General features: G+C 39.5%; 1 protein-coding gene across 6 annotated transcripts in view; it reads left to right on the top strand.

The window, feature by feature from the left end:
• The window catches only part of WASHC5 (WASH complex subunit 5), a 72,057-nt gene that overhangs the window by 19,390 nt on the left and 34,384 nt on the right, over positions 1-18,283 (top strand). For 5 of the 6 annotated variants that reach the window (XR_012666881.1, XM_075124942.1, XM_075124940.1 and 2 more), the window contains exons 15-29: positions 729-839; positions 932-1,072; positions 3,253-3,333; positions 4,238-4,339; positions 5,043-5,222; positions 5,965-6,089; positions 7,781-7,943; positions 8,788-8,890; positions 8,974-9,053; positions 11,466-11,569; positions 12,149-12,278; positions 12,418-12,514; positions 13,489-13,642; positions 13,954-14,041; positions 18,087-18,199. Coding sequence is in view for 5 of the 6 variants with exons in the window: in XM_075124942.1 (XP_074981043.1) it covers positions 729-839; positions 932-1,072; positions 3,253-3,333; positions 4,238-4,339; positions 5,043-5,222; positions 5,965-6,089; positions 7,781-7,943; positions 8,788-8,890; positions 8,974-9,053; positions 11,466-11,569; positions 12,149-12,278; positions 12,418-12,514; positions 13,489-13,642; positions 13,954-14,041; positions 18,087-18,199 (1,772 nt within the window). In the remaining variant the exon portion in view is untranslated. Of the gene's footprint in view, positions 1-728; positions 840-931; positions 1,073-3,252; positions 3,334-4,237; positions 4,340-5,042; positions 5,223-5,964; positions 6,090-7,780; positions 7,944-8,787; positions 8,891-8,973; positions 9,054-11,465; positions 11,570-12,148; positions 12,279-12,417; positions 12,515-13,488; positions 13,643-13,953; positions 14,042-15,689; positions 15,880-18,086; positions 18,200-18,283 lie in introns of those variants that run through there. The other variant, XM_048841593.2, reaches the window with a different exon arrangement.

Below are 18,283 nucleotides of genomic sequence, written 5' to 3' on the forward strand. Positions count from 1 at the left end.
CAAAGCCCTGGCTGGGATGATTTAACTGGGAATTGGTCCTGCTTTGAGCAGGGGGTTGGACTAGATGACCTTCTGGGGTCCCTTCCAACCCTGATATTCTATGATTCTATGATCCAACAGGCCAGTGGCACACCCAGGAATAGAACCCTGGTCTGCTGAGGTGAAGTCCAGTGCTCTACCTTCTAAGCCACACTGCATCCCTAACAATCAGTCCAATTATCTAGTAACATTAGCTGGAGACATTGGTGTTTTTAGTGAACACAGGTGTGGCTCTCTGTGCAGGAACTAGAGGAGGCTGAATGTATGATGGCAGCAATGTTGCCGATGCACTTAACCTGCCATAAGGCAGATCTGACATCAGTTTAGAAGGATACATTTTCACCACAGTATTAAGAATGGGAAATGTTCTTGATTGAGGAAAATGAATACATGTGGCAGGAGGACGAGACCATAAGAAAATAAAATGCTTTATTCTGCCCGTGATCTGCAAACCACCAAAACAAGAACAAAATAAATGTAGGGTCATCAGCTTCAAAAGTGTTTTTTTCTTAAAAGATATTTTAGCAGGAGAAAATGATGTTGGTGTATCATTGCTTTTTAGCAGGAGAATGACCGCTTGAATTCTGGATTTTAGAGGCTCATGAGGAATTAGAGATTTTTAAATTGTATATTTGGTAACAGAATCTCAAAATGAGGCAGTTAAAGTTTTTTATAAATTTTATTTCTAGCTTGCATCTGCTCTTGACTTGCCACTGCTTCGTATTAATCAAGCAAACAGCCCTGACCTTCTCAGTGTATCACAGTATTACTCTGGCGAGTTGGTTTCCTATGTAAGAAAGGTATGCATTTGTTGTAATTGTTTCATTCCTGAATTGCTTTTGCTAATACTTAAGAATTATCCATTGAGTCTGTGTCACTTTCTTCTGTGAAGGTTCTGCAGATCATTCCAGAAAGCATGTTTACTTCCCTTCTCAAAATTATAAAACTTCAGACTCACGATATTATCGAAGTACCTACTCGGCTCGACAAAGACAAACTGCGAGATTATGCTCAGCTTGGACCACGATATGAGGTGCAGTTAAACTTCAGAATACTGAAAAGTACAATTTATAGCAGCTAAACTTAGCCCTGGTGTAAATAAATGCAACTCTATTGAAGTCACCTGTTCCCACTAGAGCTGGACTTGTCCACTGAGTAAGAATTTAAGTTGACTAGTGTTGGAATGAGTGAATCCCAGATTTCCTGGCAACTAACTAGTCATTTTTGTTCTATTGAAAACTCATAATAGAAAGGTTAAAAGTATGGATCTCTGTAGAAGAGGGGAATAAATTAAACTGTGGTGGTTTAAAACACCTCAGACACTCAGGTTAATTTTTGCAGACCTGAGGAAGAGCTCTGTGGAGCTCAAAAGCTTGTCCCTTCCACAAACAGAAGTTGGTCTAGTAAAAGATATTACCTCACGCACTTTGTCTCTCAGTTTTCAGTTAATAGGAGTCACCAGCATGAAAAAACCCATCACCACTGGTCACAACAGAGAGGTTAAGGACTGAATGGGCCATCAGGACTAAGCTACCCTCTGGCCCTCAGATGTGAAGTCAAGATCGAGGCATGTGGATGATGTGACATAGAGAAACTTGTGTTGCTATTTGGATCGAAGCTGTTCTGTGGATAGAGGACTTAATTCTCCACTGCCGACAGTTTGGCAACTTTCACAAACACTAAAATCACTTTCTTTAAAATATAACTATAGATAAGCACTGTAATATACACTGTGTCCTTCAGAGTAGCGGCCACGTTAGTTTGTATCTGCAAAAAGAACAGGAGTACTTGTGGCACCTTAAAGACTAACAAATTTATTAGAGCATAAGCTTTCATGACCTACAGCCCACTTCATCGGATGCATAGAATGGAACATATAGTAAGAAGATAGGTAGGTAGGTAGGTAGGTAGATATATATATACACACACACACACACAACATGAAAAGGTGGAGTAAGAGGCTAATTAATTAAGATGAGCTATTAGCAGCAGGAGAAAAAAATATTTCTCCTGCTGATAATAGCTCATCTTAATTAATTAGCCTCTTACTCCACCTTTTCATGTTCTCTGTGTGTGTGTATGTATATGTGTATATCTATCTATCTTCTTAATATATGTTCCATTCTATGCATCCGATGAAGTGGGCTGTAGCCCACGAAAGCTTATGCTCAAATAAATTTGTTAGTCTCTAAGGTGCCACAAGTACTCCTGTTCTTTTTACTGTGTCCTTCCTGCAGTTTTTACCAAAACTCTCACTGACCTCAGCGGGAGTTCCATGTGCAACACGACAGCATGTGGCCTAAAGTATAAATCTCTCACATAGTCATTGCATCTGATTGATGCTTTCAGTCAAGGTCTACCCTGACATCTGAAATCTGCATTATTTTCATGTAACTTATACAAACGTCTGGTGCATTCACATTAAGCTGAAATTCAGATTGGCATACTGGGTTTAGTCACCATCTTTAAACCTTAAGATAGAGGAGATTTTGTTTTGTTTTTTCAAGTAGTAATTCCTCTTCCTTCCCATCCCTCCTCAAAATGCTCTTCTTCCGCAAAGCCTTCAGTAATGATTTCTTCACAACCCTGTTGTCTCAACTAGCTTCTAAGCTCTTTCAGGAAAAAGTCTGCCTTACTTGATCATGCAGTGCTAAGCACATGCGTACTCTCTATCTGATTATTAATAGTAGTGCACTAGAAATGTAAAAATTGTACCATTGACCAAAATCACTAAATTCTATTAAGTCAACAGGAGGGTTGTCTGAATAAGGACTGCTGGATTGGGCCTGTTGCTGGCAACAGTCACTACTGTGAAATGACATTTAAAAACAGTTTATTTAAAGCAGTGTCACCATTTTGACTCCCAAACAATTGCTTCCATTTTACATAACTTTGAATTGTGTACCTAGACAGAGCAAGGCATCTACCTGTCATTCGTGCCTTTTGAAAATCTCCCTGATAGTTATTAAGCCTCTAAGAAACACCTTTGTTTCTTGGTTTGCTCTTAAAAGACCCACTTGAATTTACATGAAAGGAAAAACTAATCCATTTTGATGTAAATCACATCTATTAAAAAGTGCGACAATGACTTTGCTGTAAAATAGGAAGTTCGCACTTAACAAGAATTGATTTGATTAGTTATTTCATTTTGCAGTGATTGTACCTGAACTATTGTTACATTTTAATTATTAGTTTCCTTTCTTCTCATTAAAGGTTGCCAAGCTAACCCATGCCATTTCAATTTTCACCGAAGGTATCCTTATGATGAAAACTACTTTGGTTGGTATCATCAAGGTAATGTCACAGTGGATGTAACTCTTTGAAATCATTTAGCACTTAACCATAACATTCTCAAAAATCAGCACTCAAACAAGCTTACAAGGCAAAAACAAAGAGAAACAGGAAATAGTTTGACCAAAGTTTTCAAACCTGAGTGCCTAAAGTTGGACACCTAAATAAATGGCCTAAGTTTTAGAGGTGCTGAATGCCCACAACTCCAACTGAGCACAGACTTGCCAAGGGCTTCAGTATTTGGTGCATTTATTCTACATTTAATGTTATTGTAAAGCAGTGGCTCTCAAACTTTTTTTTACTGGTGACCCCTTTCACATAGCAAGCCTCTGAGTGCGACCCCCCCACTTATAAATTAAGAACACTTTTTTATATATTTAACACCATTATAAATGCTGGAGGCAAAACGGGGTTTGGGATGGAGGTTGACAGCTCGCGACCTCCTGTGTAATAACCTTGTGACTCCCTGAGGAGACCCGACCCCTAGTTTGAGAACCCTTGCTATAAAGCCTTTTTAAAGAGCAGTTTCTTCATCTGAGTGGGATCCATTCTTCCTACATAAAGAACAAGTCTACTGCCAGCAGCGTCGAGACAATAGAAACTTCTTACGTGTGCTCTGCTGCGCCGCATGTATAACATTCCCTTCCCAAAGGTCATCAACAGTGTTTAAAGTTAGGATGTTGAGCACAAACCCCTTGATTTAAAGAAGTAACTCTATTAGCTCAAAGTATTAGAAGTTATTCTCTCCCTTTAGAGGAGGCACATAATACACAGTTCACCAGTGTTTGATAAGCTCGCTTGCTGCCACACTTCAAGCCATGATCATGTTTCTTAGATTAAATACTTGTATGTTTAGTAAATCCTTTTTTCTGACTTTCTGAGGAATCTTGTGTTTCTTTTTACCCAGGTGGATCCAAAGCAGTTGTTAGAGGATGGAATAAGGAAGGAGCTAGTCAAACGAGTAGCTCTGGCTCTTCACAGGGGACTCACCTTTAACCCTAGAGCCAAGGTGCTGTACAAGTAGAGTTGGTTTTGTTACTTTCTTTCTGTATGTGAACTTGAGTGGAACTTGCTGTACTGGACCTTTTCAAATAGCTTCTAGCTTTGTACACATAGGTTTGTGTATTGTAGGTAATGAACATCTTAAAGCATTTCATATTATCTTTAAGAAGTTTAATGTGAAATTGAAATACAGTTAACTGAAATCACACATCATTAAGGGAATCTGTAAGAGTAGATATAACTTGTGCAACAAATTTGTTTTAAATTCCTTTCTTCACTTACCTACCAACCCAGAGTTCAGAGTTCTTTGTTGTCCTGCAACAGCTGATAATATAACTCAGCCCACATAAAGGGTCTATCTAAGAAAAACAGTTCCCTGCGCTGCTTTAGGTGGTGGTGAAGCACTCAGTTGTTCCTGGAAAGGGAGGTTTAGTAATCTGGACATGACTCTTGGAAGTTGTGAACATTTCAGTTCATATTATGATTGTGTTAATAAATTGAATTTTCAACTAACCTTTATAAGTTTCTTAAAACAGTTCACTTCTGGTGCCCATATGCCCTTTAGATTGGCACGGTATGAAAGCCTAAATAGACCACATTTTGAACTTTTGTTAGGTTGTTTTCCACTGTAACACTTAAAAACAAGTCATTATCTATTCCTTTTGTATACTGCATCTTCAGGATTCTTTAACTGATCTCCTTTTCTACAGCCAAGTGAACTGATGCCAAAACTGAAAGACATGGCAGCTACCATGGACGGATTCCATCGATCTTTTGAGTACATCCAGGATTATGTCAACATTTATGGTTTAAAGATTTGGCAAGAAGAAGTGTCCCGCATTATCAACTATAACGTGGAACAGGAGTGCAATAACTTCCTAAGAACAAAGGTACAGTGATGCTGGTTGATCAAGATTGTTACAGTTCATAAATGTCTTTAAATTTGGACGTTCATGCCACATGAGTGAATGTGTAATTAATTATGCACGCTCCATCCAGACAAAATTGAGATTGATTATCAACTTCATATGCTGGACACATAGAAGGAAAAAATTGGTGCTTTTTTTGGCTTGTTCAGCGATCCGGACACCACTATGCAAAGCACTGTACACACACGAAGCAAAATAATGGTCACTTCCCCAAAGATCTTATAGTTTGAGACGATTTTAAAATACAGTCATAAAATAATAAAATCAAGAATAACCCTTCCTCTCCTCCCTACACTCTGCCCAAAAAAACAAGAAATACTAATTGAAATGTAACAGAAAATAAACCAAACGAGCCCAGCCGTTATTTAACCCCCATATCCTAGAAGAATAGTTAGGCTGCACTGGATACGGCTGCTACCTGATCATCATGACAAAATCTGGACAGCTGCCGAGACCCCCAGTTGTGAACATAGCTAGCAAGAGGGCAAATGCATACTCTGTATAAAAGCAGAAGATATAATCTTCTAGTGTTACTTGTCCTTATTCATGTTAGCCCCATTCTTCCTTACCACTTCTCTTCGATCTCGCTTGTACAGATTCCTGTTCACTGTTGTTCTTCAAGAAAAGCAAAATAATTCTCTGAAGCCAAATTGAAAGGGACCAAGGATAGAGTTGAAAAATTATTCTAAAATGTGTTTTTCAGATTCAAGACTGGCAAAGTATATACCAGTCCACCCATATTCCAATACCCAAATTCACACCTGTGGATGAATCTATAACATTTATTGGTCGGCTTTGCAGAGAAATACTGAGGATCACAGACCCGAAGTGAGTACCATATGTCTCAAACTGCATTATAGTTCATGCACTGCATTATTTGAATCCCCTTTTTGTAATGCTGACGTATTTTCTCCCTTGTAATCAGTATACATTTTCCTTGGTGGTGGTCTCTGCTGTTTAAATATTCAGAAGAAAGAACTTTCCTAAATCTATCCTGTACTTTTAAGATTAGCCCAGGAACAATGCTTTAAAGTGTTACCAAAAAAAAAAAAAAGATGACACGGACCCAGTAAGAGTGGCAGGATTTGGCATCGGAGAGAGTGCCCAGAGATCGTCTGGCACCTATGGCCAGTTCATGTCTAATGTCTGTCTGAGTAACTTAACTTGCTACCTAGGTCTGTAGCACTTCCTGGGGGTACCCAGGGTTGTGAGTCACCTCACTACCACCTGATCTTAGCACGAGGAAGCCTTGTTTATGCCTGCTTTGGGTCAGTTTCCCCAGCTCCATCAGCCTCTGGCAACACGAGCACTGCCTCCCAGGCCTCCGCAGGCCCTGCTGTCTCTGTACAGGTTAACGGTAGGCACACTCCAACCCCTGATTCTTCTGAGCATCTCCCTGGAGTGCCCAGCTGCTGTTCCACTGGACACTCACAGAATTACCAGATCCTGTTTCCAAAGGAAAAGTACAGCTTAGTTTACCAGTTCCACTGTAGAACACAGCTCTGCTTGACACACAGCCCTTAGATTTGTTTGTAGAGAAATTAAGTGTATGTTTATTTAACCAAGAACAGAGATTCAAATGTTAGTGAGCAGAAATATTGGAAACAAAGGATTATATGTAAAATAAAATCATAACACGCATACTAGAGACTAAACTTAACTAACAAGACACTGTCATGTCATATAGAGCAAAAGCTCACCCTAAATCCTTCCAGCATATTGACAGCCAGACTTCGCTGTGATCTTCCATTCATGAGACAAGCACTCTGTCCTCTTACCTCCTCAGTGCAAAGCTGCAGAGTTTATCTCTGTCTCTGCAGTTATAGTCGAAAAATCCAGTGTCGGCACTTACAAACTGATAACCCCAGCTTCTTCTGTTTTCCTCTTTAGGATCTCCCCTGGAAATTCTGACAGGTTTCAGAGGAACAGCCGTGTTAGTCTGTATTCGCAAAAAGAAAAGGAGTACTTGTGGCACCTTAGAGACTAACCAATTTATTTGAGCATGAGCTTTCGTGAGCTACAGCTCACTTCATCAGATGTTTACCGTGGAAACTGCAGCAGACTTCTGCAATCATGTGCTTAGCATTTTGCTCAGACTGTAAATAGAAATTCATTGTAAAGTATATGATACTCAATTACATGTAGACAGACAATGGAGAAACATCGTCTACATGAAAGAAACCTGTTTCTCACCTTTTGGTGATTAGCCCCAAGCCACAGACCTTAAGAACATAATTTTCTGTGTGTGCCTATACACACACACAACTCCTTATCTATCATCCATACATACATTTCACAACAATTGAGGATCAGTGTGATGCAGGCTTTCATTAGAAACCTTACATGACATAATTTAGTGAACTAGTATATAGATACCAGACCCAGGGGATCCATGTAACCCTTATGCACTTCTGTGCCCTGTGCTAATTGGCACTAAGAGATTCCGGGGCACAAGGGCCTCTTAGAAACTGCACCTAGCACTTCTAAAAAAGTTGTTTTGTTTCTGAATTTTCCTTTAGAGTCACCTGTTACATTGACCAAATGAACACATGGTATGATATGAAAACTCATCAGGAAGTAACTAACAGTCGCCTCTTCTCAGAGATTCAAGACACTTTAGGCACTTTTGGTCTGAATGGTCTAGACAGACTGCTCTGCTTCATGATTGTGAAGGAGCTGCAGGTAACGTTTGAGCTTCCATTTTTAAGGAACATTCTGTCTTAGTGCTCGGGAATTTGTTTTAGTGGGCATTTGCCACTTAAAAACCAAAACTGTAATGTTTGATCACTCTTGCCAGCCTTTTATAAGAAGAGTTTTTGTGTCAAACACATTTGAATCCAAACAGGTATTCTTCACAAAGATAAAATCCTAGATATCAGATGGACAAAATGTCAGAGCTGTTGCTTTGGTTTAAGTGCTGTTACAGTAGTTTACAGGTTAAATGGGTGACGTGTGGGGAGTAAGTACTAGAGGGGTATCGTTTTCGTGTCCTGGTATAATTTAATGTTGACCTTGGGTCAGCCTCTGTTTTTCTTTTTTTTTTCTTCAAAAAATTGGATTCTTTGTGCTTAGCTGAATGGTATATTGTTTTTACTAAATAAGTAAGGTGTCAATTCTACATAATCTTTTTCTGACGACATCCATACTTGAAATCAAGTCCTTTATTCAAATAACTCCAAAGCAGCTTAAATTAATACTATGGTGTGGCAAAAAATGAATGAAACATTTTAATGCATAAGTGAAATGGGAACTTCTTTAAAAGCTAAATAAGGTAAGCAAAAGGTTGGTTCCTCAAGAATTATTCACTAATGGGAGCAGCAGGTTGGTGTCCTAATACCAGTGAAGTAGAAAGATTAACCATGATATTCTTTAGCCTTGTGTCCGGGAGAATTTTCCTACCCTGCTCTCCCTATAACAACACAATTGCTGTTAAAAAAACGTTGATCTCATTGCTATAATCCCTATATTGTGCTACTAAGATAAAGCATATTTTGTGTGTATGTAATATCTGCTCATTTGTTTTTAGAATTTCCTCAGTATGTTTCAGAAAAATATACAAAGAGACAGAACTGTACAGGAAGCATTAAGATCTCTTATGAATGTGGTCAGCCCTCTCAAAGGAATTGTAGGTAAGTGCCTCAGATGCAGGCTTCTGGAAAGCTAGTTGTTATAGGATTTCTGAATGTACTTACTCGACGTTTCTTTGTTGCAGCAAATTCTAGCAAAATTTATTCTGCAGCAGTTGCCAAAACTCAGAAGATCTGGGCTGTATATCTTGATGCCATAATGAAGGTACATTTGTTATAACTTTTTTTTTCCACTGCTGAGAACAGTGCACTTCAGGAACTGTGGTATTTGTTATTGGGACATTACCCAGGGTACAATCTGGACTGATGAACAGCTGTCCCCCCTCAGTTCTCCAACCTGGGGTGCTTTTTACACTGTTTCACTGTGAGAGCTACTAATTCTGGTCTACTCACACACAGCCTCCGGTATGTAAGTTACTCCCAGTTATACTTTATGAGTGCTATAACCAGCCACTCATGCATTACATAGCAGAGCAACACCAGCAAATTCCCAGTCCCAGACGTTCCCCATAATTTTGTATTGCCTAGCTCTCTTCTTGATACAAGTTCATATAAAGTCCATCATTTTATTAATAGAAAATTATATGCACAAATCCTCTTATCCCAAATGGAGTTTCTCAAACTCTTCAATCCCAAGCACGCTGGTTTAGATAAAACAATAAAACAAGCTTAATAAGTACAAAAGGTAGATTTTAAGTGATTACAAGTAAGGAGGCATAAAAATCAGAATTGGTTACATGAAAATAAAAGTAAAACACAACTAATCCCTAACTTAACAAGGTAAGTGAATTCAAAGCAAAATTCACCACATTTCAGTATTCTTACTGGCTGAATTCCTTTCAGTCAGAATCCCTCCCCCAGTCCAGTGCTGCTTTCTTTGTTCTTCAAGTGTTGTTGATGCCATGAGTAGAGAGAAAGGGAGGAATCATTTGGGGCATCTGCTCCTCTTTCTTACAGCTTTCTCTCTTCTTTGAGAATCATCTCCAGCTGAGGTTCAGGAGACAGAAAGTCTGTGTGGACGGGAACCCTCAGCTGACTTTTTGTCAAGATGTAGATTTTCACCCACATCCTCTTTCCTGCCAAAAAATGGCCACTTAACCAGGCAATGGTCAATTTGATTTTGTTGACACCTGGCTGATGCATTGGCTAACCTTTGTCTTTGGGGAACTGGTTTGTGGCTGCTCCCTCCAGACTTGGAACAAGTCTTGGTAATACCATACAGAGGAATCTTATAACTTTACATGCGATGTTGCCGCACATATTATACCAGGACAATAATGATCAGCAAATTGAGTTTTCAAATAAGACATACTTTGTGCAATATTTATCATAGTCTTGTAAAAGGGGTGAACATAGGGGTACAGACTGTCACAGTTACATATTTTAATGTAATTATTTTAGAAAAGTAGAATCGGTAATTGTTCTGCCTCTTCCAGTGATCCTGTAGTGTATTACATGTTAAGCAGGACTGAGCCAAGTCAGTAATGGGATGGGAGTTCTCTAAGGAAATCCTAAGGTGCTGCCTAAAGTGTTGCTGGTGAATCTTTTCTTTGTTAGTATTTCCAAATCACATAGCTGCATTGCTAGAGGTGCTGTGTTTCTGAAAGGCAAAACCTATACTTTGGCCGCTTGCGGTCATTAGTGATCCCATGGCATTTTCTGCAAGGGGAGGGGTACTCAGTCCTGGTGTCTGGGCCAAATACCAACTTGAGCAATAACACTTTCTGGCTTAAAATAACTTCTTCAGCTTCAGGCATAAAGCAGGATCTCTCGGAGCTGCTTTCATCACAATGGTGACGCATTCAACAGTTTTCAAGTGCTTATACTTGCAGTTTGTTGTAGCTCTGTCCAGGGATCTCTTGATGGTATCCAAAAGCTTTTATGTTTGACCCGCTAAACTCTAACAAACGCCTCTTTTCCCTGTCTTGCTGACTTTTATATGTCTGGTGGGTGTTTTGCTAGTGTACATTTTACCATAATCAATGACCCCGTGACTCTATTATTAAACACATATGAGACTCAAACTGCAAAGTGACTTAAAGATCAATGAAGACTGCAGGAAACTAGAGGAGATTAAGTATTTGGGCGAGGGAATAAATAGCACAGATACAAAATCAGATGACATAATCAACTGGTTACATCCCTCACGTCACGGGTCTTTTCACCTTGTCCCCTTAATACTTTCTTTTGTCATATATCCAAGCAGTATACATGGCACAGGTCAAGGAGGGATCAGGATGAAGAGTACAGGAGGGTAGATGTGCTTTGAAACTCTTGCTATATTGAGAAATAGCCCCTAATATGAAAACACTTGAGAATCACTAGTTCAAATTTCTTTCTTAAACTACTCTCTAATGCAGCTGCTCTGGCCTATAGAAAGGCCGCTACATTTCACCTAGATGCAGGGTGCAACTTCGTTGGTGGGCAGATGCTTGATATATAAAATAGTTTATCAGTTTGTAAAGGATTAAGTCTCTCTGGATAAAAGGCTTTGTATAAATGTAAGTGGTTACTGTTAAACGTGTTTTCTCTGTTTTTTGAAAAATTAAACATTGTTTTCGCTACTTCCTTATTATTTATTTATTTATTTACTTACTTACTTATTTTCCCTTTACAGGTTGGTCAGATGCAAATTTTAAGAAGGCAAATTACCAATGAATTAAATTACTCCTGCAGGTTCGACTCCAAGCATTTGGCAGCTGCTCTGGAAAATCTCAATAAGTAAGAAGCAGCATGCTTTGATAGCATTATAGGTGGAGGTGATCGCTGTTGTGACTTGAGCCAAATTTAAAAAAAAAAAAAGTGGGCAAATTTTTGGCAGTTTCGGATTCAGATAACCACTGGCAAAGTCAGAAACAATAGTTGCCACGACTAGCTGTTAATTTAAATGCCAATAAAAAGATACAGTTTTTGAATATATTCAATATTTGGATATATCTGAAATGCAAGTCAAACTTAGATAAGAGATATAAACAGTGATGTAAAAATGTCACCATATTCTGTGCTTTCTCACTTCTTCTAATTGTGCAGATCCTGGCTGGTGCTAACACTGAAATACATGCCCTTAGTAAAAGGAGCATCTGAAAAACTGAGAGCAGTTTATTTTTCTTTGATTATTGCTTGTAACAATTTCCAAGAGTCTATATCTGCAACTTTTTACTTTGTTAATATGACCTGTTTCTCAATTGCAGTATGACTTCAGGCTTGCCTATTATTATTATTATTTATTTATTATTTTAACTGAACTGTCCATTTATAATGAAATAGATAAAGTTGATCTCTATCTTTTTGCCATTTTAGAGCAATCTTGGCTGACATTGAAGCCCATTATCAGAATCCGTCATTGCCTTACCCTAAAGAAGACAACACACTTTTGTATGAAATCACAGCCTATCTGGAAGCAGCTGGCATTCATAACCCATTGAATAAGGTCTGATGCATGCTACTGTGTGATATTAGCCAATACATACATTAAGTTCTGATACAAATAAGGTCTATGTTATTTTGGTTTCCTCATGTAGCTTCTGTTGATAAGCATGTAAACACTGTGTGTTCCTTTTTCTTCCCAGATATATATAACTACGAAACGACTCCCATATTTCCCCACAGTCAACTTCCTATTTCTGATTGCCCAGCTGCCAAAACTTCAGTACAACAAAAATCTAGGTATTGTATAAATTGTTATTACATAAATACAGTTGGACTCTATGTAAATGTAGATGTATTCAAGATATTTGGCTCTTGACTTAAAATGTATGGGCTAGATTTTTTGTTTTTATATATAGCACAAACCAGACCCTCTCTGGCCTCTCTATGTACAACTCCATTTATAACTTACTGTTTAACTGCAATATGTAAGTCGTGATGTGACAAAGGACCTCTTTGTAAATATTTAACAGTGATAATTGAATGTACAAGGCCAAACACAATATAGGTAATATGCACAACCATCTGCTTCACCTAACATGAGTAAAGTAATGCAGAAAATGTATTACTGTCCATTAGCTACGGGGTTCTGCTAATGTGGCAGAGAACTTAGATACTAGAAGTACATCTTAAATAGATGGGGAGGTAAGTTTTGAGATTTCATCTTCACCTTTGGAACTGTGAGCCTGATCCAAACCCCATTTTAGTCAATGGAAAGGCTTCAGTTGACTTAATTGGGTTTTGGATTGGGCCCTACAGGATGAGGGGAAAGAGTGCAGGAGAAAATAAGAATATGGCTCCTCATTCTTTAGATTTAGGTGCCGTAAGCCCTGTATTTCCCCTCCTCCTAACCCCTTTTCTCTAAAAAGCTACACCCCAATTAGAAACTTACCTCTTTCAGGCTCTTCCTATTGGTTAGTTTAAAACTACCTAACTTGGGATCTAGTTCCTTGGAGTTGTATGACTGTTAACTAGAGTGAAAAGCCATGTCTTCAGCCCCATATGAATTACAAGGTGGAGAGGGCCCTTCAGGATTTGGGGTGGCTGGGGTTGGATTTGACAAGGTTGATCTGATGCCCCCAAACCCGGGGACTAACATATGAAAAGTAAAAACAGGAATAGCATGAAGCCTCTTGAGAATAACTCTTGTTTGGCAGTGATATAAAGGATGTTTTTGTGAAAATAAAGGGGAAAATGTGGTGGTTTCCTTTCAGGAATGGTGTGCAGAAAGCCAGCAGATCCAATTGACTGGCCCCCTTTAGTGCTTGGACTCCTCACTCTGTTGAAACAGTTTCATTCACGATACACTGAACAATTTCTGGCTCTGATTGGTCAGTTTATTCGCTCAACAATGGAGCAGTGCACAAGGTATCTCTTTTCACATTTATTTTAATGTCCCCTTTTGTGTAGGACTTTCAGTTTATTTGAACATTCCTTTTTTTTTTTTTAAAGTCTGTAATTTGATTAGAATATGTTTAATCATATATTTAGGTGTCATGTCCTAGTCTCTTTTTTGTGTGTGTGGTGATATCCCACAGTACACTGACCTACATGAATAAATATTATGTGGGAGGTTGGTATTTTTTTAACAAAACTTATCTTAGCTAGTCAAAAAGACAATGTCCAGCTGCTTGAGTTTCATTTGTGTGTGTGTGTGCGCGCGCATTTGTGTATTATAGCCAGAAGATACCAGAAATGCCTGCTGATGTAGTGGGTGCCCTTATGTTCCTAGAAGATTATGTTCGTTATACAAAGTTACCAAGAAGGGTAAGTAAGAAAACTTGGATTCAGCATGGTGTTGGGAGAGCATTAAAATACACCATATCCTCAACTAGTGTAAACTGGCATCAAAACCGAAGGAAGTACATGGGTTTACACCAGCTGGGGATCTGGCCTATTATCTTCAAAGTACTCTACTGTTAGTCAAAAGCCCTGGCTGTAGATTTTTACTGCTTACATTTTCCAATCATTAGTTGTAGTGGGAGACTGGAATTGGGTGGTCAATACAATAGATGCTTTTCCTGTTATTGGGGACTAGCCTTCATGTGCGTTTTCATCTGTCCTTTTTAAAAGTTTACTTAATCCTCAGAGTCCTTTATTAAAAGAGCTAATTTTGGTTTATGCTGATGTTAGGAATAGTGGTGGTCATGCCTAGCAGTTTAACCCAGGATCAGGGTATCTCTTTGTCAAGACTGACCAGTTAGGCATGTCAAACAATTGTATCAAGTCCTCATCAGTGCTCAGCATAAGGAACCTTAAAGGACATATAAAAGTGAAAAAAATCTTCTGTCTGCGAATAGGTCACTGTGAAGCCTTTGTCCATACCATCTAGAAATTGATTGATTAGCAACTCTGTGTGTCAGTCCGATTGCTTTATACCATTGCTCCCATCTCTGTCACATCATCCCCACTTTGAAGGGTCATTTAGCTACTATTTCAGCTTTCTGTGAACTTCAGGACAAGAATTCACTTTCTGCTCATCCCATCTTCTAGTGATTGCGTTTGTGAGGGACATGTTACATTAAAAAAAGAAACAGTGGTGGTTATGGGATATTTTGCACTCTGAAATGAGGATTATGAGATACATTGGGTGATGTTTGGGTTCTAAATCGAGAGCCATGGGTTTGGGTGGTTTCTAAATTTGGCAAAACAAATTCTTCAATAACAAATTTTACCTAAGGCAATGAAGCCTCCTTCTCAGCCTCTTGATACCAATAAACTAAAGTTTCACATGAAAGGCAGCCATGACAATTTGGATTTATAAAGTTAACTTCGCAGTTTACTATGACTCCAATAATTTATTCATCGCATGATGCAGTTCTGCATCTCACTACAAGTTGTGTCTAATACCATTTGCTATAAACTGTAACACAAGTAACAAGTTGAAAAGTGCGGGGAAGTTGCTGTTTCTGGAAAAGGGCATTGCTAAGCAGTGCTCCTGAGTCAAAGATATAGAGTATTCCTCTCCAGATTATCTCCTGTTGTTCCAGCCACTTTGCACTGCCTGGCTGGCATAGCCTGACCTAGATCTCCCTGATGTTGGGGCATGAGGTTGCAGAGCAGAGTGCTCCAATGCTCTGCCAATTCTCAACTACTGTATATGTCCCATAGGGACAACAGACAATTGGTATAAGTTAGACCATCTCAGGGGATGTTCTAACTTAAGCTGGAGCTACTTACAGCTCCCTGAAACTGCACCCAAACTCCTGTGCCAAGCAGATGTCTGTAGGAAAGAATCTGGGTCTCCGAGTGTGTGTATATATAGTAGAAACCCAGCTAGTCCACATTGATAACATTGGGCATTTATTTAGTGGGGGACCTACATGTAATATCCATGGGCAGCGTTGTTTGCTGTGTTCATGGCTGGATGTTGCTATGGAATACTTAACAGAGTTACTGTTCTCTGTTTCTTTAGGTTGTTGAAGCACATGTGCCTAATTTCATTTTTGATGAATTCAGAACAGTTCTGTAAATGCGGAAATAAGAATGAGCCTCTTACAATTACAATTAGCAATTACAAAACAAGTGAACTTGGAGAGGGCGGAGGAAGGAAAAAAATAGCACTTCAGAGCTATGTGTTTTCTGTGTCTAGGGGAATAACCACAAAGGTCTGAATAAAATGTAACTGTCAGCACTAGTCCATGTAACTAATCTTGTTTAAATCATGATATCATATGCAATTTCTATCACATCCAAGCAGCACACATTTTGTACTGCACATTATAAATGCTGTATGTAATTGTTTATGTACAAAATCATTTAGTTTTATGTTCTAAAGAACTATTTGTGGAAGTTTGACTTTTGTATCACAAGTAAAATAATATGGAAAGCAGTGGATTTGGATTTTTTCACGTATGATGAGTTCCCTACTCAGTACCATCTTGAAGCTGAACACACATTGGAAGAGGATTTAGGCCCTGATTTAGGCCTTGCACTGCTAAAGTCAGTGGTAGCTTTGTCCTTGACCTCAATGAGCAAAGGATCAAGTCCTCAAAGAAATACAGTCTATTAGTGAAGGTTCCTGACTTGCTCCAGCACTCCAGATGTCCACCTCCCTGGGAGTGCAGATCCAAAGATAGATTATGAAATTCGCCCCCTCCCTCAAGGTGGAGAGAGGTGTATACACTTCTTATTTTCCCTCTTGCTCCCTCTCCCCAGTTAGAAATTACAGAAACTGGGTTCAATAATAAAACAAATTTTACTAACTATAAAATGCAGATTTTGAGTGGTAAAAGGGGTAAAAAACAGAACAAAGCAGATTACTAAGCAAATGAAATCAAACACACACACTAAGCTAGTTTCATTAAAGAAATTGGTTACAAATAGTATTTCTCACCCTAGATATTGTTGCAGGCAATTTGCAACGTTTCAGGGGGTTAGAATTCCAGTTATATTCCTTTTCAGACTGGACCCCTGTCTCAGTCTGGACTCCCCCCTTGCCTTCCTTTTTGCAGTCTCTCGGGCAGACAGGCCATGGAGAGGAGGAGTCCTGTTTGTCTTCTTCCCCACCCCCCTTAAATAGGGTTTACATAAGGTGGGAATCCTTTGTCTCCCAAACTTGACCCTCCCCCCCTTGTCTTGGAAAGTTACAAGAAGTTCCAGGTAATGTTTTAGTATCAGGTGACAAGACCACCTGACTGTAGGATCACAGAGTCCATGAGTCAGTGGCAGTATGGAGAGTCCGCAGGAAGGCCAAGCTTTTCACAGTTCATTGTCATTGCTGATGGGCCATCCGCCCTGTCTGGCTTTTCCATTTTTGTACCTGAAGTGTTAGCAGTGGGTGTCACCCAAAGTAGCATAGTTGAAATACAGATACATAGTCAATATTCCTAACTTTGGATACAGAAATGATACAGGCGTAGAAATTGGATAATCACATTAAGTAAATCATATCCTTTCCAATGATATATCACATAAACCATCTTGCATAAAGTATATCTCAGTTATGTCATTCATATAGTAAGCATATTTTCATAAAGAGTATGGAATGACACATCACAATTCCCCAGCAGATATTTTAAGTCTCAAATATTTGTTTCGTTGTAATAATGACCTCTTCTTGTTTTAATTGATAATACAGAAAAAGCTTTTTTTAACGGGCATGTCGGGGGAACAGGGGGTGCCGGTAAATTAAAAATGCTGGTTAACTCAGAGGGAGGGGTTTGAAGTGCGGGGTAGGGGTGCAGGGCTGGGCTGTGGGGCACGGGCTCTGGGAGGGAATTTGAGTCCAGGAGGGGTTCGGGGTGCCAGATGGGGGGCAGCGCTCAACTCCGGCAGCTCCCCGCTAGCAGCTCCTTGTCCCTGCTGCTCCTGGCCGAGGCGCAGCCAGGTGGCTCTGCAAGCAGGCACGCTGCCTCCATCTGCAGGCACCGTGCCCCGCAGCTCCCAAGGGGAGCACTTGGGGAGGGGGGAAGGAGGCAGCGTGCCTGCAGAACTGCCTGGCCGTGCCTCTGCCAGCAACAGCAGGGACAGGGAACTGCTTGCGGGAAGCCGCCAGAGGTGAGCGCCTATGTCCCAACCCCCTTCTTCAAGCCCCCTCCCAGAGCACAACCCACAGCCCCTCCCCAGCCCCCTGCCAGCACCGCACCAACCGCACTATAAACCGGACTTTCAGTGCAGATCAGAAATGCCATTTTATAGAACTTGCCAGTTGGTGAAGTGCTGGATAAAAGAGCTTTTACTGTAGCTGTTAAGTAATAGAAAGACCGCCGTTGATGATAATGTCCGAAATAATTTTAACAAAAAACATAAGACTTCGATATCAACATTGCTTGTGAAAATAATATGTTTAAAAAATTTGGTTTGTTTCTAGGTGGCCTCATTCTACTTTCATTTATTCCTGGTTTATCCTAATACAATAGGATTGAAATCAGTGCAGTTAAATGGTGCAAAACTGCTACAAGTGAGATCAGAATCAGTCCCAAGGTATTTTTAAAGTATTTTCCGCTTTAAACAATTATTTTTAAATGTGTAAAGAAGCAGTTGCAGTTATGCAGTTATAGAAACACA

Source organism: Caretta caretta, chromosome 2, assembly GCF_965140235.1.
Source record: "Caretta caretta isolate rCarCar2 chromosome 2, rCarCar1.hap1, whole genome shotgun sequence".
Taxonomy (NCBI): Eukaryota; Metazoa; Chordata; order Testudines; family Cheloniidae; genus Caretta; species Caretta caretta.